This window comes from Rhincodon typus, chromosome 3 (genome assembly GCF_021869965.1).
Source record: "Rhincodon typus isolate 14 chromosome 3, sRhiTyp1.1, whole genome shotgun sequence".
Taxonomy (NCBI): domain Eukaryota; kingdom Metazoa; phylum Chordata; class Chondrichthyes; order Orectolobiformes; family Rhincodontidae; genus Rhincodon; species Rhincodon typus.
In genome coordinates, this window is record NC_063334.1 from 3,159,437 (window position 1) to 3,184,103 (window position 24,667).

General features: G+C 36.9%; 1 protein-coding gene across 2 annotated transcripts in view; it reads left to right on the plus strand.

Annotated features, from left to right (window-relative positions):
• zcchc7 (zinc finger, CCHC domain containing 7) overlaps positions 1 to 24,667 on the plus strand; it is a 229,196-nt gene that overhangs the window by 1,458 nt on the left and 203,071 nt on the right. For both annotated transcript variants that reach the window (XM_020512442.2, XM_048595322.1), the window contains exon 2: positions 1,969 to 2,636. In XM_020512442.2, the coding sequence (XP_020368031.2) occupies positions 1,988 to 2,636 (649 nt within the window). In that variant the 5' untranslated portion in view covers positions 1,969 to 1,987. The remainder of the gene's footprint in view (positions 1 to 1,968; positions 2,637 to 24,667) is intronic.

The following is a 24,667-nucleotide window of genomic DNA, read 5'->3' on the forward strand; positions in this document are numbered from 1 at the left end:
TTCTGCCTTTCGTCCCTGAAGTTTGAGTATCCTCCAAAATGGTATGCTTTGGCTACTCAGCAATCACTACTTCATGTGTCCAATGGGCTGCAAAGATAATCAGAGTCGGATTCACTAAATGGTGGTGAGGTGGGATGAAGTTATGAGAGACACTAATGCATTAGCTATTCTCACACTACACCTGAATCGGTGGCCAAAAAGCCACCTCTCAACTTCCTACACTCCAGTGAAAAAAAGTCCCAGCCTCTCTTAATAACTCAAACCCTCCATTCCTGGCAATATCCTTGTAAATCTCTTCTGAACCCTCTCCAATTTAATAATATCCTTCCAGTAGCAGAGTGACAACAACTGTACACATTACTCCAGAAGAAGTCTCACCAGTGTCCTGTACAACCTTAACATGAGATCCCAACTCCTTTACTCAAAGGGCTAAGCAATGAAGGAAAGCGTGCTAAACATCTCCTTAACCACTCTGTGTACACATGATGCAAATTTCAAAGAGTTATGTACCTGAACCCCTAGGTCTCTCTGTTCGGCGCTACCATTAATTGTATAAGTCCTGTCCTTGTTTGTTTTACCAAAATGCAATACCTTGCATTTATCCAAATTAAACTCCATTTTCCATTCCTCAACCCATTGCCCGAATTAATCAAGATCTCTTTGTAATTTTAGATTACCTCCTTCACTGTCCACTATACCATCAATTTTGGTGTCATTTGCAAACTTACTAACCATATCTCCTAAATTCTCATCCAAATCATTTATATAAATGACAAACAAAAGTAGACCCAGTACCAATCCCTGTGGAACACCACTGGTCACAGGCTTCCAGTCTGAGAAACAACCCTCCACCATCACTTTGTCTCCTGCTGTTAAGCCAATTTTGCATCCTGTTGGCAAGCTCACCCTCAATCCCATGTGATATAACTTTACTAATTAGTCTAGCATGCAAAACTTTGTTTACTTGGACTTTAGGAAGTATTTGACAATGTCTACCGCTCTGCCCTTATCAATCTTCTTGGTTACTTTCTCAAAAAACTCAATCAAGTTTGTGAGACACAGTTTCCCTCACACAAAACCATGCTGACTGTCCCTAATCATTCCTTGCCTCTCCAAATGCATATAAATTCTATCTTTCAGAATCACTTCCAACAACTTACCCACTGCCAAAATCAGACTCTCAGGTCTGTATTTCCCAGGCTTATCCTTATGTAAATAATCCTATTTCCTTCAGCTCCTTGTATTAAAACTATATGCTAAACTTGCTTCTTTCTTCTGTTTATCCTGCATTTCCTCTGGCTTTCAAACTCACTTGTGTTTTAATTTCTAGTTCCATCTCAATGTCTGTTGCATCTCAACGTCTATCCCCTCTGAACTACTTGTCAGCATCCTGTCCCCCTACCAATCTAATTTAAATCTGCCCCAACGGCATTAACAGATCTCCCCATGAGTATATCTGCCCTGTTCCTGCTCTTCTTCTGCATTAGATTCTACCTTAAAAGCACCCACATACCCAGGCCCAGATAGTTTCCACTTGAAGATATTACAAGTAATAGATGTAGAAATTGGGCAAGCGTGGGTTGTGATCATTCAAAACTCAATGCTTGAGGATAGTACAAGAAGATTGGAAGTAGGAAATGTCTTACTGTTTTTCAAAAAAACAAGGCAGGTTAAACCAACAAGCTATAGACCACTGAATTTAGCGTCAGGGAAAAAATATACAAATATTTGGAAGAAGTGTATGATTGGGAAGATTCAAATTGCTTTGTGAAGTTTGTGAGTAGATTGTGCCCAAATAGCCCAACAAAGAATAAAATCACCAATGATTTGGATCAGGAATGTGAGGTTGTGTTCAAGATTTTTAAGTCTAGCTTTAATTTTGTCGTGCCCATTCACTGATAGCACTATTTGTTTTCTCAAAAAAAAACTGATATTTGTTTTTAAAACCTTTCATTTCTTTTTATACAGAACATTTTCTCCTTTGACAATGTTTGCTGGTTACGAAGATAAAGAGGCCTATGAAGATGAACTGTATCGTGAGGAGTCATCCAGTGATACTGGGGTAGATAGTGATTTAGAGTTCCAGCTGTACAGCCAAGTGCACTATGCGAACAACCTCAGTAGACTAATGATGGACAGAAAGATGGACTCAGCCCATCCTGACTCTGCTTCAGTTGAAGACAATGGAAAATTGACACAGGAAACAAAAAACGCAATTGTAACTTCTGGTAATGATGTCATAGTCATTTCAGATGATCCAGATGTCATTATTTTGTCAGATACTGAATGTGACGATAGTGTATATGCCTGCAAAGGTGTTAAGCCCTCAGATTGTGAAGTCCTTGGAAGAAAAGATCAATCTGTAGAGAAGTCTGAACAAATATCAGCTGAATACCTGAAGTCAAGTGTGGGTAGACTGACCGAAGTGCAGAAATTGTCACAGAGCAGGGACAGTCTGAGCAGAAAGGTGCCACAGATCCCAGCAGTGATTAAAGGAAGTGAAAATTCGGAAACGGAGGATGATGAAGATGTAGAGAGTTGGATGATGTTGGGCCATGATCAGGAAGAAGAAGAAGATGATGATGATGAGATCCAACTCAACGTTGTAGGTTGCGGAACACTGAGAAACAAAGAAGGTAGGAATTCTGACAGTGTATTGGAGCATATACCATATTATTGTTATGGCAAGTGTTTCTGCATAGTAAACTAAGGTAACATTTCTCTGCTTTGATAACATTTTTGTTTCAGATAATAGGCTAGTTGTTGAATTCTTGTCATTTAGTAAATCCAAAATGTTGAGATTAACCAATTGCATAATGAAGCATATTACCTGCTCATTTGCCAGAAAAACATAATGTTTTGCATGCCAGAACAATAAGAAGTCACATTTGAATTACAATTACAAATTAAATGTAATAAAGTTGTTTTCAAATCTGGTATTTCAGAATATATAGAGCTAAATTGCACAAAACACGTGAAATGTTACGTGTTAATAGTATTAAATGACCAAGAAAATTACCTCAGCCAACTGCCAATGCATATATTTGGACCATTCCTTTAAAGACCCTATTTGTTTGGCTGTTTGAAGTATTTAGTCTGAAATGTTGATGTGTTGGAGGTTCAAGCATTCCACTAGCCTTACTGCAGACTTGAGATCTTACACTGAGGGGAGGCCATTCAGGTGCACTTACTGTGCTAAAAGGTTCAGCAGTTTATCCAAGCTAACCATACACCAGTGAACTCACATTTGGGAAAGAGCATTCACCTGCTCCACGTATGTGAAGAAATTTGCTCAGTCGTTCAAAGCCCATTTTACTGATTAGTTGAGACCAGAAAATACTTCAATCTATTAAAATATTTGACAAAATCAATTAAAATATTTGGTACAGGTAGAAAGTATTTCACACCTACCAAAGCCTTACTTCAATGGTTATTATTTTCATATGTGGTTAGAAAGGTCAACCTCATTCCAGGACTTGAGTCTATAATATCATTTAGCATGTTAGTGCATTATGCAGGGATTGTTTGCATTGTTTGGCATATGTGTTGTGATTATCAATAGATTAGTAATTAGAGAACTGGACTATAATTCAGTTTAAGAATTTGAGTTCAGTTTTTCTTTGTAAAGGGAATAAAAAGCTGAGAAGTTGGTGGATTTCCATAAAATTCAAACTGATTCCTTAATATTCCACAGGAAAGGGAACTTGCCATCCTTACTCAATGTAGCCTGGTGCTGTTCCAGTCCTACGCTGGCATAGCTCTTAACTCCCCACTGAACTGGCCAATCAAGCTATTCAGTTGTATCAACTATTACCAGTGGTTTAAGAAGGAGGACGTGTCCTACCTTTTCAGGACAGCTAACCCAAAAGCAAATTGTATGGTGCTCTCAACACAAGAATGAATTGGGGGAAAAAAAAACTTGCACCAGACATTAAATATTATCATATATCTAATGTTGCAGTTAGAACAGTTACACTAAAACTTTACGGTCAGTATGAAATGATTTCACTTTGTATTGATTCTAGGAAATTGTAGTATTGCAACTATATTTTCAAGGTAAAGCTGCTTTTTCTCAGTGCCATGTTTCTGATATAAATGGAACTTAAATGTCATTAGAAATCAAAAATCGCATGTCTCTTTAGATAATAGAAGCTAAATTTTAATATGCAGTGTAGAAACGTAGCCCATCTGTCTAACTCTGACTTTGCTTAGCATTACCTGTATCATTTTGACATGATAGTTGTGTTTCAATTTTTAGGTCACAAACCAATTTATTTTCCTACCTCTATTTAAACATTCCTCTTATTTGATTCAGATTTATTATGTTTATATGTATTAATTGTTGTAAAATCAAGGGGCGATTTCTCAAAATAAGATGAACCAAAAATTATGTCTTGTTTTAGAATGCTGTTTTCATGATTTTGTTTTGGTGGTGTAAACTTCTTTTGAAAGCCTTTAATTTTAAGTGAGGATTTTCAAAGGGAGTTATAACACCTGTTGTCTGATAGGAGATATTATGGTGTTAGTGTGCAGAGTTTACTATTCGTTGGTTCACATATAGTGCATTTTTCAGTTCAGGATATTTTGAACTGCTATGTTTATCCAAACAATCTAGAAAACAAATGTTCAACTTTATTTAGGTGTAGCCATTAAAGTAGCAAACATTGAATTTTGCACAAAATTAGTTTACTTAAGATGACCAACAGGGATGCTTAATTATATTTGGAGCCAAATTAAAGTAAATGTTGAATGTTTGTCATTCAAAATGGAAAACCATGACCTGTATGGAGAACATTCAGTTTTCTTGGGGGAAAATCAATTGTACTGTTACTCATTGTTTCAATTTGATTTTCCATATGCTCTTAAACTGGAAAGCGAGTTTAAACTTTTGTGCCTTCAAGCTGTTGTCCATGTCGGTCATAATAACTAGTTGTAATTTTCCCCAATGTAGTTAAGCATTTTTGTCTTCATAGTCCAATGGATGCTCAAAAGTTAGAGCACTTGTCCTCTTACAGTTGAGTGAAATGTCTGAAACTGTGTGAAGAAACTACTTTTTTTATTTGACTGAAAACCTAAGAAAACATTATGAACCATGGAATTTAGAAAAAAAATTGCTCACATCAGTACTGACCATTCATAGGATTTCCAGTTTATAAGTCTGCCCCAACCATTTTCAAAGTGGTGAAGCAATTGATGGCAGCCCATGAATTTTTGTGTGTATTTACGTAATGTGATCATTGGTGAACTGATGAAGATAAAAACAAGAAGGAAAAGGCACCAGCTGTGGAAACACCCCAGTAAGAAGTTGCTAACAAAATATTTTGTGTTAAGTACCAAAGAGAACTATTCAAAATGGGAGTAATGCTTGACTAAGCTCTAAAGCCTTATCTAACGTGGGTAAAGTATAAGAAGACAACATAGGAAGAAGTGAAACACCTAATCAGGAATAACTTGGTGTTAGTATTGTCTTATGAAAAACAGTTTTATGCAATATATTTATTGGAAGATTTTAAATGAAATGATATCTCTTGTTGTAGTTGGAAATTATATGGTTGTTATAGATTTAAGCAAGACTTTCAGATCAGCCCTCACAGTAGGGTGATAGCCTCTACGACAGAAGGTATGGTGTGTGGTAATGTCACTGGACTAGCAATCAAGAATCACAGGCCAATGTTCAAGGGACATGAGTTTGAATCCTACCAAGGCAGATGGTGAAATTTAAATTGAGTAAAACATGGAATAAAGAACTGACCTAAAGTTGACTGTGTAACCACTGTCAATTGTTTTGTAAAAACCCATCTAGTTCACTAAAATACCCTTTTAGGAAGGAAATCTGTCCTTATCTGGTCTGGCCTACATGTGACTCCAGATCCATAGCAATGTGGTTGAAGCTTAACTGCCCCCTGGGCAATAGAGATGTGCAATAAGTACTGACCTAGGTAGTGACATCCATATCCCATGAACAAATTAAGAAAAAGATGGAATGCATATTGGTTAAACCACGGAATGTAGATACTACTCGTGATTGACGCTAAGGCAAGGTGTCACTAGTGGAATCTGCAAGGATTAATGGTAGGACTGTTACAAATTATGATTTGGAGTTTTAATTTTGTGCATTCACACTAAAGATCTTGACTGCACTTGTGCAGAAGACAGGGAACTTGCATTGTTTGAACTCATCTTCGGATGAAGTATTAGACGGAGGCCCCTTCTGCATAGAATCATAGAGCTGTACAGCATGGAAACAGACCCTTCTGTCCAACTTATCCATGCCAACCAGCTATCTTAAATCAATCTAGTCTTATTTGTCAGCATTTGGCCCATATCTTTCTAATCCCTTCCTATTCACGTACCCATTCAGATGCCTTTTAAATGTTGTAACTGTATCAGCCTCCACCACTTCATCTGGCAGCTCATTCCATACAGGCACCCCCCTCTGCATGAAAAAGTTGCACCTTAGGTCCCTACTTGTTCTGGCTGTTCAGATCAACAGTGGAGATTCAATACCAGCAATGGAAGAAGATTAGGGAGTCTTCCTGCTTTCCTGACCAGCATTTCTACTTCTTCCAATAGGACCTGAAATAAATTAGTTATTTTCATCATTTGTTTGATGTTTCTGGGTCAGAGGAGTTGCCTCATTTCTCAAGGCAATTATAACAACCATGGAGCTTCAAAAAATAATTCATTGAGTTTGATATCAGTCCTTGACAATTTGGTCAATGTTGAAGGTCTCAAAAACACTAAGCGCTCATGAACAGATGTTCTATATCCCAGATGCTAAGTTTGATTAAGAATGAAATATAAAGTAACCTTTTGTTACCTGGCATGTAAGGCAAATAGAGGGCTACCAGTTGAGAGATGAGAAATACTCTTCTAGAAACCCAGTACAGTGTACACTGGTATTCTTTCAACAAATCTTGAACTAAATGTCAAAAGGGCAGTGCAGTTTACATGCTGGATTCTGGAAACTCTGACAGTATTTCATCAGGGCCATCAACAGCAGTAGCAATTGTAGCATGTGTAGCTACTGGTGATGAGGGCTGAGGAGATGGGGGTTGAGGCCTCTTGAATAAATTTTTTATATCTGCCTGTTGGCATGCTTTCCTCTTCTCATGCAAAAATTAGGAATGCAGGAGGTGAAGCTGCATGACAGTTTGTTCAGCAAAGCAGTTTCGCTGCTCAACAAGTTTTTGAACATTTTCAAATCCTTTGGTAGCAGTCCGCCATGAAACTCTTTCAACCTGCTCCCCCTTGTCATCACTTTCCTCCTCTGAATTTTTGGTTTGTCATGATTCAAAAACACTATCTATACTTTCTTCAGTATTTAATGTCGTTGTAACAGGAGCATTCTTATCGACATCCAGTCATTCATCAAGTTCATCTTTGGAAATGTTTTTCACTGGATTTGCTGCACTAGCACGGTCAACCAATTCCATGATTTCTTCACACAGTTTTGATTTGCTTGCCTTTTTAAATATTAAATCCCTTTCAAAAACTTCTTCCTCGATCCTTCTTCAAACATGACAAAAGGCCATAGATTTCACCAGTGTCTTTGCAGAGTTTCACTTTTCACCTGGTTCTATACAAATTACATGTTAAAAAGTGACATCTTTGATAGAGTACTTGAATTAAAATCGGTAAGTTTTTCTTTCATGAAATCATACAGTAAAATATTTTCCAATTTTGGATTGCAGCCTGATCCATTTGCTGAACCAAGCTTGTCACATTAGCAGGCACTAAACAAACAAAGCTATTGCCATTAATACGTTCTTCTGCAGGGGTGTGAGTGTGACAATTATCCAATAAATGCACAACTGTGCTATCTTCAGGCATTCCTTTCTTTCGTAATTGTTCATTCACACTCGGCATAAAAACAAGAAGAAACCACCAAGTAAAAATTTCTGCATTTATCCAAGTGTAACTTTGGGCTTTGTAGTCAACAGGAAGATGAATTAAGCCTTTGCAACATCTTTGTTTTGTAAATTTTCCAATAAGTCAGTTTCACTTTATGCATTCTCTCTCACACACGCACACAAACACATGCACGCACGCGCACGCACGCACACACACACAAGCAAGCGCAAGCGCGCGCACACGCACACACTCAAAAGCATGCACCCGCACGCGTGCGCACACACGCGAAAGCGCACACATACAAAAGCACACACACACACACACACACACACAAAAGCATGCACACACAAAAGCGCGAGCGTGCGCACACACAAAAGCATGTGCCCGCACACACAAAAGCACGCGCCCGCACACAAAAGAACACACACACACAAAAGCACGCACCCGCACACACAAACACACACACCCAAACACGCGCACAGACAAATGTGCACGCAAGCGCACACACCAAAGCACACGCACGCACACACAAAAGCACACGCATGCGCGCGCACACACACACTCTTACACACACGCGCTCGCACACAAACGCGCACAACTTGGAAGGCATCACCACAATAACGCTGTCTTGTCAGCATTATAGGTCTGCTTGACCGCCAGGTCATGTCCAATCACAAGTTTAAAATTTCTCAAAGTATTCAGCTGATTTCTTCTCCACAGATTTCAGGTTCCCCTCCTATGGCATGGGACATATCTTAAAGTGAGTGAGCCATCCTTGAGAAAAGGCACACAACTCCATTATTTTCGTCGTCTTATAAAATTCCTTAGCCTTTTCCACAAGCTTCGTTGAGAGATACATGTACCTTCCATCTTCTTTAGTGAAGACCATTCATACAACGTTCGATCCAAGTCTGCAAGCTTAGGAATATAAAGTGAATTACAGCGCTCTATGTTTTTGTCATTTTCAAATTTCCACTTTGATAATTAGCCTTTCCACTTAGCTCTTTAATGTCATAGGTTGTTATAGTACCATCATAGAATCCCTGCAATGTGGAAGCAGGCCCTACAGTCCGTTTGTCCACACTGACCCTCTAAAGAACATTCCACCTTGGTGGAGATAGAGCCCAAAGAGAGAGAAGAACAGTTGGACAGACAAAGGAGTGGATGACAGTCAACCTAGGAGAATGAATGGCTGCTGATGGGGACTATTTAATGGCAAACAATGGATAGTGTGCAAAAGCAGACCATGTGATAACAAGGCCTGGTGTTTGGGGTTGGGGTAAGGACATGGGAAAAGTTGTCTCAAGCCCTAAAATTGTTGAACTCTACAGCTTTCTGGATTCAATATAGAGTTCCCAAGCAGAAATGCGAAGATGTTCTTTCAGCTTGCGCTGAGCTTCGCTGGAGCACTGCAGCAAATCTGAGACCGAGATGTTGACCAGGGAACAAGGGGGTGTGTTGAAGTAGCAGGCAACTGAAAGCTCAGGGTCTTTTTTGTGGACAGAACATAGGTGTTCTGTGACGCGGTCACCCAGTCTATGCTTCATTTGCCCAATGTAGAGCAGACCACATTGTGAGCAGTGAATAACGTAGACTAGAGTACTTCTGAAGTGCTGTATCAAGTTCTGGTCACTCTGTTATAGGAAGGATATTGTTAAGCTGGAGAGGGTTCAGAAAAGGTTTACCAGGATGTTGCCGGAAATGGAGAATTTGAGATACAAAAATGGACTGGAAAGACTGGGACTTTCTTCACTGAAGCATGGGAGGTTGAGGGCTGAACTTATAAAGGTTTATAAAATCATGAGGGGTATAGATAAGGGCAATGGCAGGTAACCTTTCCCTCGGGTGGGGATTTCAAGACTAGTGGGCATATTTTTCTTGCAAGAGGAAGAAGATTGAAAAAAGGCATGAGGGGCAACTTTTCTTTTACACAGTGTGGTTTGTGTGTGGAATGAACTTCCAGAGGAAATGGTGGATCCAGGTACAGTTACAATGTTTAAAAGATATTTGGACAGGTACATGAATAAAAATATTTGGAGGGATAAGGGCCAAACGCAGGCAGGTTAGGCTAGTTTAGTTTGGGATTATGGTTAGCATGGATTTGTTGGAGCGAAGGGTCTGTTTCTGTGTTGTATGACTTTGGCTGTAGATTTGGTGAAGTGCAGGTAAAGCACTACTTCACCTGGAAGGTGTGTTTATACCCTTGGATACTGAGGAAGACAGAAATAAACAGTCAGGTTGTCCATCTTCTGATGTTGCAGGGGTAGGTGCTGTAGGGAGTGATGGGAGTGAAGGAGGAGTGGACCAAGGTGTCCCGGAGGGAAAGGCCCTTGCGGAAAGTTGACAAAGGAGGGAAGGGGAATATGTGTCTGGTGGTAGGATCCTGCTAGAGGTGGCAGAAATGGTGGCTAATAATCCTCTGGATGTGAATTTTGGTGGGATGTTAGGTGAGGACAAGGGGAACCCTATTACTGTTGTGGAAGGGAAGAGATGGTTTGAGGGCTGAAGTATGGGAGATGGGTCAGACCTGGATGAGGGCCCTGTCAACTATGGTGCTGGGGAATCACTGATAACTGAACCAGCTGCGTTTCATAAGAGACTGGAACTGAAGTTGTACCCTTAATCTGTAAAAGTTCCCTACTATGGGTTCTCAGCCTAACCAAGGTCTTGTGCAAACTTAAGGGTTGGAGTCCAGAGCAAATTTTGTTGAAAATTGGTTCCGCAACTACTGAAACAGCCAAACCAGTATCGACCTCGATTAAAACCGGGTGATCATTTCACTGGGTGTTTATTTTGATTGATTCTGATTTGGATGTTGTTAAGCAATTTAAGTGCTGCCACCTCCGCCCCCGCCCCACTCCCAAGATGTAGGTGGACTTTCCAGGGCACGCACGCTCTTGGATGCCGGCCTATGAGTTATCCTAATCAATTTAGGTCTGGTAGAACACTTTTGCTGTCACAAATCTGGATACCAACAGCAACTGTATTGGCTTGCCAGCTTGGATTCTGAAGAAAATTTTCACCGTTTAGCCGAGGCTCGTCTTTGTTTGGGGAGGTTTGCTATGGGCTGACCTAGAGTCCCTCTGATCAGGATATGTCCTGAGTGAGGCCATGCAATTGCTGCATTCAAGCGGTGTTCCCCAAACTCAGTTGGACTGGCGAGGTTGTCCACTTCAATCGGAATACCCTGCAAATCATTTGCTCCACTTGCTGCATTTTCCAATGATAAAGCCAGTAGTAGCGTAGTGTTCGTCTGAAGTCTAGTTGGGCTTTAGCTGATAGGCGCTTTTCCACGGTTACATCACTAATCCGACATACCAACTGGTCTTTAAGCACCTCATTAACAAATAAAATAAAGTTGCATGCCTCTGCCAGCTATCTTAATGTGGTCAAAAATACCAGCATAGCTTCCCCGGTTCTCAAGTTGCCAAGTAAAATCGATAGCGTCTCAGAATTAAAGGAGGCTTGGGAGTCGTAATATTCCTTAACTAAATCTGTCAACTCTTGAAAGGTTTTTGTATCTGATGCCTCAAGGAAAGTTAAGCTCCTAATAACAGAAAAAGCTGCAGGACCATAGGCCGTCAGGAAAATTACTCGGAGTCACAGTAATACAGCATGGAAACAGACCCTTTGGTCTATCTAGTCCACGCCGACCATGTTCCCAAACTAAACTAGTTTCACTTGCCTGCATTTGGCCTATATCCCTCCAAACGTTTCCTATTTATGAACTTATCTAAATGTCTTTTAGAAGTTGTAACTGTTCCTGCATCTATCACTTCCTCTGGTAGTTCATTCCATATACTAAACACTCTGTGTAAAATAAAGTTGCCCCTTGTCCTTTTTAAATCTTTCTCCTCTCAGCTTAAAAATATGCCCTTTAGTTTTGAACTCCCCTACCTTAGGGAAAAGACCTTTCCTATTCACCTTATCTGTGCCCCTCATGATTTTATAAACCTCCATAAAGAATTATGTACCTGAACAGGCCTCTCTGTTCTACAACACTATGCAGGGCCCTACCATTAATTGTATAAGTCCTGTCTTTGTTTGTTTTACCAAAATGCAATACTTTGTGTTTATCCAAATTAAACTCCATCTGCCACTCCTCAGCCCATTGCTTTTCATCTGCCCCAATGTCGTTTGCCTGGAAAAAACTAACACATTCTTTCCATGTTCTAGGCCCACTTTTCAACAGCAAGGTCAAATGAGTCAAGTTTCCCAAGTAATAGCATGATGAAAGCAATGCTTAGCCCAACTGAAGGGCAATTGTTACAAGTAACTTTCTTCAGGAATGTGTTTTACTCTCATCGCCACTAAAATAATTCCACAGAGGCCGGTATCCCGTCACCAAGTTGCCCTTTGTTTACATGTGGAAAGTCCTTGACTGTGGCAACAAATGTCGGTCCAGTCAGTGATGCCCACATCCCATGTGTAAATTTAAAAAATATGAAATGAGAGGCAAAAAGGGAAAAAGCATTAAATACTGGAACTGCCACTAGAGGAAAAACTGCTAGGGAAAGTAATAGCGCTGAAGATAAATCTGCTGTCCTGATGGAATGCATTCTGAGATATTAAGGAAAGTAGCAAATGACAAGGGTACACTGGTAGTTTTCCAAGAATCCTTAGATTCTGGAAAAGTTTCAGAGCATTTATTCGAAAAAGGAAGGAGACAAGAAAACAAGTAACTATAGGCCAGTTGTTGGGGAAAATTGTTAAGAGTTGATTATAAAGCATGCAATGGCAGAGCATTTAGAAATGCATAATATGATCAAACATAGTTTACTAGAATTCTATTAGGAGGTAACAAGTATGTTAAAAGGTGATGCAATTAATGTATTATTTTGATTTTTAGAAGGTTGTTTGATAAAGTACTATACATTAGGCTACTGATTAAGAGCTGAAGGTGTTAGAGGTAGTGTGTTTGCATGGCTAGAGGGTTGGCTAACCAATGGAAGATAAAGAGTTGCATTTTCAGGATGGCAGCCTATAACTAATGGAGTGCTCAAGGGGTCACATTTACAATCTATATTAATGACTTGGATGAGGGAAGCAAATGTATAATAGCTAAGTTTGCAGATAGATGGTGAGGATAACTCAAAGAATCTGCAGAGGGATATAAACAGGCAAAAGCTTGGCAGATGGAATATAAAGTGGGCAAATGTGAAGTTATGCACTTTGACAGAGAGAATGGAGGAGCTGAATATTATTTATATGGAAAAGGACTGCAGAAAGCTACTGCACAGAGGGATTTGGAGCCCTTGTGCAGAAATCATGGGAAGCTGGCATTCAATTTCATGTAATAGGGAAGACAAATGGAAATTTTGGCTTTTAATTCAAAGGGAATACCATATAAAAATACAGAATTCTCAATAGAATAATGTAGAGCTGGAATACTGTGAACAGTTATAGGCTCCTTATCTAAGTTATATGTACTGACATTGGAAGTCATCAAGGAAAGGTTCACTAGGTCAAACCCAAGTATAGAGGAACTGTCCTGTGAGGTTGAGTAGTTGACCTGGCAAGTTTGGAAGGATGAGAGGTTATCTTATTGAAACATACAAAATTCTAAAGGGAGTTGACAAAGTAGGTGCAGAAAGATTTTCTTCTTGGGGGAGACCTTGGGTCCAGATGACATAACCTAAGAATGAGGAATTGGCCATTTAAGACAGATGAGGATTTTTTTCTGAGGGTAGTGAATTTGTGCAGTGGTTTACCATAAGAGGACTGTCAGGGCTAGGTTGTTAAGTATATTCCTGAATGAGATAGACATATTTTTAATCAGGAAGGTAATCAAGCGCCTTGGGGCAAAAAGCAGGAAGGTGGATTATCAGATCAGCCTTGATCTCATTTGAATGGCAGAGCAGATTCGACAGGCTGAATAGTGGAGCTGAAGGAACACAGCAGGCCAGGCAGCATTAGAGAGCAGGAAAGTTGACGTTTCGGGTCGGGACCCTTCTTCAGCCCCACACTATGTCATCTCTGACTCCAGTATCTGCAGTTCTTACTATCTCGACAGGATGAATGCCTGCTTCTGTTTCTACATCTTGTGGTCTTGTATGCAACCACCAGGATAGTTGTTGTCATTGGCTGGTTGGTGAGGAATTACTATATAACAAGTAGTTATTTAAAAGTTTATAGGTACAATAAACTACTGACTTAAATTTTTATGGTACTGTTATTGTAGGAATAATCAGAGCACTTTAGGTTGTAATTGTAATTATTGAATGTACAAATCAGAATTCCTTCACAACAATGCTGACAAATTCTCAGAAGCTTTGTGAAAGTGTCAATAATGTTTGATTTTTAAAACCATTTTTTTTCTGTTCAAAATGTTGAGTTGAGTTCAGGGCGGGTAAATAAAGAATATTTTATTCACAAAATGGCTGTATGTTATACCTGATAATGAATTTATTGATATAGTTATGAGAAAGCTTCCTGCTCACACCTATGTCGCTTCATGTATTTTGTAACTCTTTTCGTGGTTGTACCCCAGGAAAGTTGTATGAAAGAACATTTTGTGTGCTTGACTAGATGTACAAAGACACAATACTACTGAACAAAAGAAAATAATATTTTCAAGATTTTAAATGATTTTTAAATGTGATTTAAAAAATTATGTTGGCAGCCTCATCGGCACAGTCGTCATAAACTGACGTAATTGAAAGATTTTTTTGAATTAAAGCTTAAGAGGCAATTGGCAGTAACTGCTACAATAATGTAGTTACTCAGCAAAAAAACACTAGATAATGTGTTTTTCAAAGGCAGTTGTCAGAATATTTCAAAGTAATTGAAATATGTACTTGTATGCAAGACGATTTCAGTATTTTAGTGTTTAAAAACAATTATATATAGTAAATTCAATTAACATAGTTCTCAGAATATACAGTCCAGTCATGTGAATTCAAATACATTGCCAGATTATGTCTCTGTAAAGGCATACATTCAAAGTTTAAAACGCAAATTATTCTACCCCAACTTACTGTGACTTGTTTGCAATAACAGACATTTCCATGCTGATTTTTAAAATCTTCTGGAAGCAGCAGTACATTAAATCCAGGATTCATTACTACTTATTCACGTTTCATACTATATAGCAGTGCTGTTTAATGTATGAATATTTCTGTGACTACTGTGAAGCATATGAATGATTGTCTTAATGTTCACATTCACCTTGCAAACAATAACTTAGCAATCCTAACACCGTTATTGCTTCATGTTAATGCATCTCTGCATTTTGAAATAAATGGCATAGTCTTAGCTGTGATACAAATCAGCTAAAGGGCAATGATTCATTGTTAAATTAAATAGCTTTTTGAAACAGTTACTTGTACATTCTGATCAGTGTTTGTTCAGCACAATGTTAACCTGTAGATGTGCAAGACCACGAACGTCTAGAATGGCATTCCTGGCTCATTCAGGTGCATCTTGCTGCAAGCATATGTGTATCCCAACTGCACAGTTTTTAAGAAAAAGCCAAATATTTCATTTGTTCTTTTCACTGTTCTTTTACAATTCTTTTCTTTTCTGTTTTAATTGAACAGTATTGAATAAATGAAAATGCAAATACTGTATGTTGTGCCACTACCAGGCATTCCATCCTCAAGTACCATTGGGAGAGTGCTAAAAGTGACTATTATGCACTGACTTTACTTAATTCATGTTTCCTGCTGTCTGATTGTTACTGGGGCATGGAGAATTTGGCAGTTCAGACTGATCCCACCTACTCTTTGAAAGCAGATACATGCCAACAAGTGGTGCAGTGAAGGTTAAGAGGAAAGAAAGGGTAATCAATGCTAAATGTACTAGAATGCACTGTGAACTTCGAAGTGAGAATTTTACTGTGATATTGGTTGGTTGAAAAAATCATTCAGTTCCAGGCAATAATAATAAATGCATTTCTTTTCAGTGTTTTTATACACACATTGAACTTCGTAAAATAACACAAAAAAGGCTGTTTCTCCTAAAGGAATTAGTGGACCTTCTAATGCAATGACTCACTAGACTTCATTGATTGCATCACAGCAGTTAACTTTCCACACATCAATCACCCAGAGTATTATGGCTATTGACATCAACATGACTGCTGCAACAGCCAGTAAACCAGTAAATAAAATCCAACACCCTTGCTTGCTTTTAAATATGTACGCTTTTAAATTTAAAAAGCAAGATACCTGGGAAGGTCTTCAAGGTCTTTCATTGAGGTTTCTGAATGTCGTCTGTGCCATTTGATAAGATTACTCTTTTGTAATTGCGTTAAGATATTCATTTGATATTTGGCTGCTTGCAAACCATAATTGCAAAAACATTGATGAATTGAAAACCTGACATGCAGCCGAGAATTTCACTCTTTATTTTTGATGCAATTGTAAAAGATTTGTTATTTAGTAAATATGGCTTGTATTTAAGGTGTAAGCTTGCAAACTGAACTTTGCGCCTATTGTTTTCTTAAATTGTTGACTAGCCCTTTAGTAATTGTGGAGAAAATGCCCAAGCTTTAGCTAAAATTTGAACTTTAGCAGACTCTTTCGTCCTTTTAAGATTATTCAGCCCTTTGTGAAGTAGGGTTGTAGTAATTTAAATTCCCAATAGCTTTAATTTGCGGACTAGTTTTCTGCAAGATTGCCCATGCTTAGAGGTCGTATGCTGTTTAGCTATTGCCATTCTTTTACTCCTTTCTAGCGTGAGGGACAACAACATTTTTACTTTGTGCTGTGCATTTGTCGATGAAGTTTATTTAACCAGAAATACTTTTCCTCATATATTGTTCATTTTACTTTTGGTAAAATAATGATTTCTCGTTTTAATGATATTGCATGCAGTTACTTCTCCATCTCTCATTCTAAAATTGAAGATGTCATTCTATTTTCCTAATTGCCAAAAACCTTATGGTAAACTGAGTTGAGAGGAGGATGGTCATTTGGTGAGCATAAAATGATTATTCCTTTGATTACCCTTCTGACGTGTAGGGTGGTTAACTCATGTTCATTATATTGATGCATTGAAACAGACGCCTTTATATATTTATGTAATACTAACAATAACATCTGTGAAAAATACAAAATTCATTGCAACTGTTTGAAACTATTCTTCAAACTATTCTTCTTGTTTATTCAGCCTATACTCAATGATGCATTGTTCACAAAGTGTTCCAAAAACCTGGAAATTAATACAAATAAAACTTGATAATTAGGAACAAAATGGCGTACTTCCTGAGTTGGTTCATGTGCACTATTATTTTACTGTGGTATGTGTTTGAATATTGTATTAAAAGCTCCAAATATACTTGTGCATTTTTCTAAGAATTCCACTTAAATAATGTCAGTTTAGTTTTAAAGCTAATTATCAACAGCTTAATGTATGCTTATTGTTTAGATTTTACTTTTGGAAGACAAATACTTTATGCTGATGTAATCCTTGCTGTTACTCCCCCAGCTCAAAGTTTCTTTCAAGTTTAGCTCATTGATGTGAGCAGTGCTTATGGATGAGTGTTCTCACTCTTTGCAGGGCGTTCTCAGCCAACTGTAAAATGCAAGTCATGACAACCACTTTTTTTTGGGTCTGTCTTGAAAAACCTGATACTTTACCCAGTTGTTAATTAAGCAAGTGAACCTTAAACCTCTTCTTAGTTTCTTGACTCTTAATTGTAGTTATTTCAGTTATCGAGGACTGGTGCAAAGGTAAGGCACAAAAGTTTGCACAGCTTGCTTCTACTGATTCAAGATAGTTTTCCTTAGTTTCATTAGTTATCTTTTATGTATTAACACTGGACCAATGCAAATTTCTTGAAATGGAACCATATGCCGGATTTCATGCAACTCGAGGCTCTGCTTACCTAACATCTACAGTTGAATGTTATAGTAAGGAGTAATGTGATCTCAATGACTGTGTATCAGAAACATAGCATCACATATAACAGTTTGACATATTGAATCGAATTACCATAAATGCTTTATTTGACTCTTTTCTTCCTCTATACTCTAACCCATGCTGGACTTTGTTGAATTCAGTAACATGTGGGCTTATCTTAATGAGATCAATTTTTTGTTGCATTTTGTTTGTTGGGATTTCATTATCGTTTTACATGTTTCCTTAAATTGCAGTCCACAGAACAATAAAACTTTTTATTTAGTTTGTTGACTTTGTTGAGCACTTATTATTGTCAAATAAAGCAACTTGTGAGATGGTAGTTTGTTATTACCTACAAAATCATATAAAATAAAAATGTGCAGTTAGCAAAAATATGGGACATATCTAATTTCCAAGCTGTGTTTGTGGGAAAGAAACTCTGGAAGATTCAATGCATTTAGGTTGATGGGTTAAGTATGTAAGAACGTGACTTGGTGTTCTGAATGTTATTGCAGGTATTGAGGCGAAATGTGGAATAATGATTTCTAGATAGCTGTTCATCTTCAGTTGATCTCGGAGATATTTATTATAATTTTTGATATAGTAAAGTGTGGTTAATAAATTGCTTTCAAATTGAAATGTTCAAATTACTACTTTTTGGCATATAGAAGCAACTATTGTGTGATAAGCCACTGAAAGTTATATGTCAATTTTGTTGAAACTTGATTTTGTTAAATTAAAAGTTGGGGCAGAGTAGTGGGTACGAAATTCCATTTCTGTTACTGTCACAAATTGTTGGAACATTATTTTAGTGACTAAATTCTCCATATGCATCCCATAGATGCTGTTTTGCTATTTTCTGTATTTTAGATGGTTATTTGATTGACCGCCAAATGAAAACAAGTATCTGGATGGATAACTGAAACTTGAACATATGGGCAAAATAATTATACAGAAGCTGTGAGCATATCTCATTTTAGTGAAAGATTCCATATTCCATCAGCTAATAAAGCCTTTTTAATCTTAAAAGACTGGCCCTAAAGTGTAGAGTTGCAGAGAACTAATTAAATGCTGGAATCTTAACCTTTCTTGCATAAATTATGAAATTATGTAAAGATTTTTGTATCATATACAATAAAATCTTTCTTTATGCTGTGTTTTGACATTTGAAATTAATGTTTGCATCTTTAATTAGCATTGACTATTAATAGCTTCCTGAATTTAAAAATTGCTTTTTTGTTGACATACTTTAGAAATGGCTTTGAAACCTACTTCCTTAAAAGTAAGCCTGTTGTACTCTGACTCTGCTGGTAAAAATGCTTGATTGGTAGTAAATGAGTGTTAGTTCTTATCGATATTAGTGATTAGGATCTTAACAAATTGGACAGGTATGCTGTCCACAGCACCACTTTTCTACTTGGAATGTACTTTCAGACTTAGTTGTGGATGCAGTTCCATTTTGAGAATATTTTTCAGGCGAGCTGTATTGTGTGTTACTAGGGGGAGAAAAGGTAAATTTGCAATTTTCTAAATAAAAACTAAGGTTTTGATCTGTATGTTATGCTATCAATTGTAAATATTTTTCATAATTCAGGAAACATTTTTTTGTATTCCCCAGATTATAGGCAAGAAACCATAACTGTTAGCGGCATTCACTATAGAGGAAGTATAACCAATTTTCTGTTTTGGCCTTCCATCTTGAACACCTCGATGGTCCAGTTGAGATCAGCTTTCCATCTGCTAGAATTTGTTGAAATTATTTTAGTCCATGCTTTGCATTTATTATGTTCTTAATTTTATTAGGGTTTTATTATCTTTCAACCCAGTGACAGTAGAGTAAGAACATTTAAACAGTTTAATAAAATCCAGACGTAAATGCCATTTTTAAAATGTGAATGTTTTAAGAAATTATGAAATGTAATTGCACTGTGATTTATTATTCACCTTACCTAATAAAGACAAAACGGGGCATTCTGCATTGTAGTAGCAAATAAGTGTTTTTAATCAGATAAGTGTTTAATGAAGTCTTAATTAAAATGGAGGGTGCAAAGGTACAGATAAGATTTATAATTATCGAACCTGTGTTTTGTAGAATTAATACCATTGGATTTTTATTATGCTTTTACTAACCATAATCTATAATGTACATTTTAAGAAAATATATAGGATGCCATAATTTTATTGATAAAAGGCTAAGCATATTAATTCCCTCTGTTCTTATATTTGTAAAATAATGTTTTGACTTACGTCAAACTCTTATAAAGGAATCTTTACCATTCAAATTTATGCAGGCAGGAGGATTGTTTTGAGTATAAATAAGATGATATGAAGAGAATTTGGGTCAGATAACGGACAGGTTCAAAATGGCATCCAATCATCCATATTTAGATTATAAAAGATAGGATGTATTTAATTCAACAGATGAATGAAGTAATGTCTTTCTAAGTCATAGAACTTTGAAATACTGGATTGGTGTTAGAATAGCTACTCGGGAGTGATAAGATGATAAAAATCAAGCAAATTGTAACATAATAGTGACAAAATAACTTGTATTTATTTAGTGTTTTTATTGTTGTAGAACACGCCAAAGTACTTCATGGGCACATTTTAAAACAAAATCTGACACCCGATCTACTGATGACCAAAAGCTTTGTAAAGGAGGTGGATTTTAAAGAACATTTTAAAGGATGAGGAAAGGCCAAGAGATTTAGGGCAGGAACATTCAGATCTTAGGATCTTAGTAGTTGAAGACAAGGCCAAGATGAGGTGATGTAAAATCAGGGATGTTCAAGAGGTTAGAATTGGAGAAATGCAGATACTTCAGGGTTGTAGGGCTGGGGAGGATTTATGATGGGGAGGATGAGGAATGGGAGGATGTGAAAATAAGAATGTGAATTTTTAAATCAAGAAACTCCTTATCCAAGAGCCAGTGCAGGTCAGTGAGTACAGCGGGCGAGAATGAATGGGGTTTGGTGTGAGTTCAGACAGTGGCAGGAGAGTTTTTGATGACCTTAAGTTTATAGACGGTGGAAAATGGGAGCTGGCCATGAATGTGTTGGAATAGTCAAGCCTATAGGTAACAAATAAGAGTTTCAGCAGTGGATGATCTGAGTTTCTGGAGGTAGAAAATGGACAGTCTGCATAATGGCACACAGTTAGAAGATTATAGCTAATTGAGCATGTGCTGGTGCTCTTTTTTTGTTATTGATAACATTTATAATTCTAAACTGTAGTGTCTTTTCAGTTCCTGAATCATTTTATATTCACCCCTTTCAAATATTTGACCAATTCCGTTTTTAATAACTACCTGTGGATGGGCAAAAAAATCTTACAACTTCCAGTTGGATGATACTTAGGGATTCCAGATATTTACACTCACTATGCCCTCTTCTAGACTGCATAATTAATGGGATAATAATTTTTACCGCTCTGCTTAAAAAAAAGTTTCAACTTGACCATCGTGTTGAGTAGCAGCTGACTTGAAGAATGTTGTACTGCCTTATCTTCAATAGCTATAGGAAGAATTTAAACAAAATTTATTTATAATGTTACCAATAACAAAACTGCCAATGCAATAATTTCAAAATTACCTGGCTACAACTTTTAAACAGTTTCTCGGATTTCGGTCTAGATTCAAATTTTAACAAAAGTTAAAACATTGCACAGCAACATACAAGCTGATTTTTTTTTATGATACCTTGGCTTATTTCCAAGACACTGCAAACCACAAATGCATAAAATTGAAATTTTGTTAATTTTAAATAATAAAACAAAATGCTTTTTCATATCTTTGCTTCATGATTTTATCTGGAGTAGTAAATTAGAAGAATTAAAATTCACTGTTCCATAGTCTTTTTGTCACTTATCTACTTCCTATAGTCAGCAAAGTTTTGTGTAAGCAGAATTATAGGTCTGCCAGCAATGCAAGCCAAACTGACAAAACTTTTAAAAAGTGCTTTGAGATGATTTCTAATACCGTAAGAAGAAGCTGCTACCAGCTACTTCCCAAATGGAATACTTAACAGGGAAGGAGGTTTATGCTGAATCTGTTTTTTTTTGTTTTGCCTCATTTTCAGACCACAGCTTCATTAAATTGCTGTAATATTCTGTGTTTTAACAAGGATTCTAGAAAGTTTAATTTTTTTTGTCTGTTTCATGTTTTTAAATCATAAATGCTAGAAATTAAGCAGTCATGTGGTAGCAGAATGTGGTCGCTTTTTAACCACCTTTTGATATACTGGACATTGTATTATGAATATTGGTAGTAAATTTAAGCAGTCACACCTGTGCTTATGAACTTAATTTCTAATTTATGACGGAAGCATATCTGAAAAATGAAGCAGTGTGGGATGGCATTATAAAAGTTGGGATATTTATATTGGTATTGTGCGGAAAAGTTTGTAAAATGGAGCCTGATATTGTGCAAGGAGTTTGGATTTTCCTTGGGTGATATTCGGTTTTTCAGTTTAGATGAAATTAAAATCACTTTATCCCATGTTTCTGTTTAAAATTACTCTTGCTGTGGGCTTTAGTCTCAATTGCTTTTATGATGTCACAGACTAATTACTGTTTTCAAAATTGTGATTTTCAAAACTGACTAGGAACAGAGCAATCTCACAATGGTTCCAAATCATTTATAAACATGAAATTTAATAATATAAAATTGACTGGGTCTCTTACATGAAGACTTTCACTATTATAATTCATTAAAAGTTCAAGGATAAATGAAGTGATGCAGTGACTTACCATAGGTTTGCTTTAGAATTAGCTTTGAAATTGTTTCTGTTTGTAATTTTATAAACCATTGGCACAATCACGAACTTATAGATATAAGCTAGAGTGATAGCCACCAGCGCAGGTTGGTCACTTGGCACAAAGGATGTTTGAGGTTTTCATTTCTATAGCTGTGGATAATATGAAGAGTTGTTTGTTCCTACTTGCTGTGTGGTTTAGTAGATTTCTTCAAATGTTTCAATAAAACACAAGTAATTTTGAGAATGATAAAAAGATTTTAACAGATTCTGATTTGATTTGAAATACTTTAAATGAAAGATGCACTATGGAAAGGGGACTACAGCATAGAATACAAAAAGAGTATTTTAAACCTTGGTGTCAAGCAACCATGATGCAAACGTGAAATATAAAGTTGGTACAATATAAAGTTAGATGTGGGAAATGGCAATACTAAGAACAGCTCCTAGAAATTATTTAGTGCAGAAATGTGCACGTTGCATAACAACTGCAATATCCACTGGTTGAGTTGCACATGTATTTACAAAGTTTTTAGATGTTTTATTGATTAGAACAAATAGTAAGTAAATAACTGCAGAAGAGTTTAAACAAAAACTAGTTGACTCTCTTTGTTATCCAAGTACAAATAAATTATTTCCAAACTGGACTGAGAGACCATGGACTACATCACTCTGTACCCTGCACTTCAAGCAGTGCTTGATGTGGCTATGTGGCCCCATACTGTAGCAATGCCATTTAGACCAATACAGTACAATTTTTTTTTACTATTTCTGAGGTGATTGCTCCCTTAAATCTATTTATAATTTCTATTGATTTTGTGCTAGTAATTAAGTGAATTAATGACACATATTTTTAAATATTTGTGTTTTGTAACACAGGTTTAATTTACAGTATAGTATTGCTTTTTGTTTGATTCCACACCTGCATTTCCTCCTCATTTCAGCAAATAAAACACTTGTTTAACTGACTTGGCTATTAATCATTTTTACTAAAGCTTGTTTCTTTTTTGGTGATTTGCTTTCCCTCTAGCATTAGCAGAAAGTGAGTACAATATAACAATTTAAGGTAGTGCCTATAAAGGTAGTATCTATATTAAAATATCTAAAAAGAATCTGGTGTTAATAAGATTGATTTGTATGCCCTGTTAATGTACTATTGCAGTTATACCATTGGTAGAGTGTCAGGGTAGTTAAATGCAAACAAACAGCCATTTTGTGATGCCATGTTGAGGTGGAGAAGGTCCACTTATTCGAATGCATGCATATGTACTGATTAGTGAAATTCAGCAGAATAGGCAACTTGTGATTTGATAAAAATGGGTAGTCTGGAAGAGTCTTTCAACTCTTAAATTTAAAAAGAATTATAACATCTACTGGTTACAAAATAACTGCAGCTGATGATCAGCTGGGCCACCTGTTTTTAAGTGGACTTAGTGTCAGGGCTGATTTGTAAGAAACTAAACTTCTAGTTTTTTTTCTTCATAGTGCAGTATGAAATATTGTGCCAAACTGATGCCAAACATGAAACACATAGAGGATATTAGGTTTCTACAGAACAATTATCTTTACCCACTTAACCAGTTACAACAAAATGACCTCTGACATGCCACCTAGTGATACTGTACACTGTTGTTGACTGAACAAAGCTGCTTCTGGATTCTAATGGCTGTTCACTCAGGCACAGTTGGTGGATAATGAAATAACTGGGTCTTATTATTGCATGCTGGAAAGATGCCCAATCAGAAATTGTTCCTCAGGAATCGAACATGGGATAACCTTTCAAATTCAGATTTCTTGCAACTTTTTCTGTTTTTACTTTATAACTAAATGTATTTTCACTATGTCATGGCATTAAAAAGTAGCATTGTAGTTGTTATTCTTTACAGCTATTGAAACTTTTATTCAAGATGTTACATTTTGTTCACTGCAGTGTTCACAACTAAAGTATTTGGAACAAGAAAAAGCCCATCCCTCTACAATCTCAATTTAACAACTTTAAATGAGTTTCATCCTTTTTGATTGCCTGGCTCTGGATAATATTATGACATGTATTTTGGTTTTCCTTTTGAAAATCAACCTACGCAAATAATTCTCTCAAAGGACTTTGAGGATATTTACCTGGTATAACTAAAGGAATGATAGAACCCTTGTCTTGTTGGACTCCTCAATTTCAAATTCCTCTTCCCTGACACCTGTCCCAGGTAAAACTGACCAAGAAT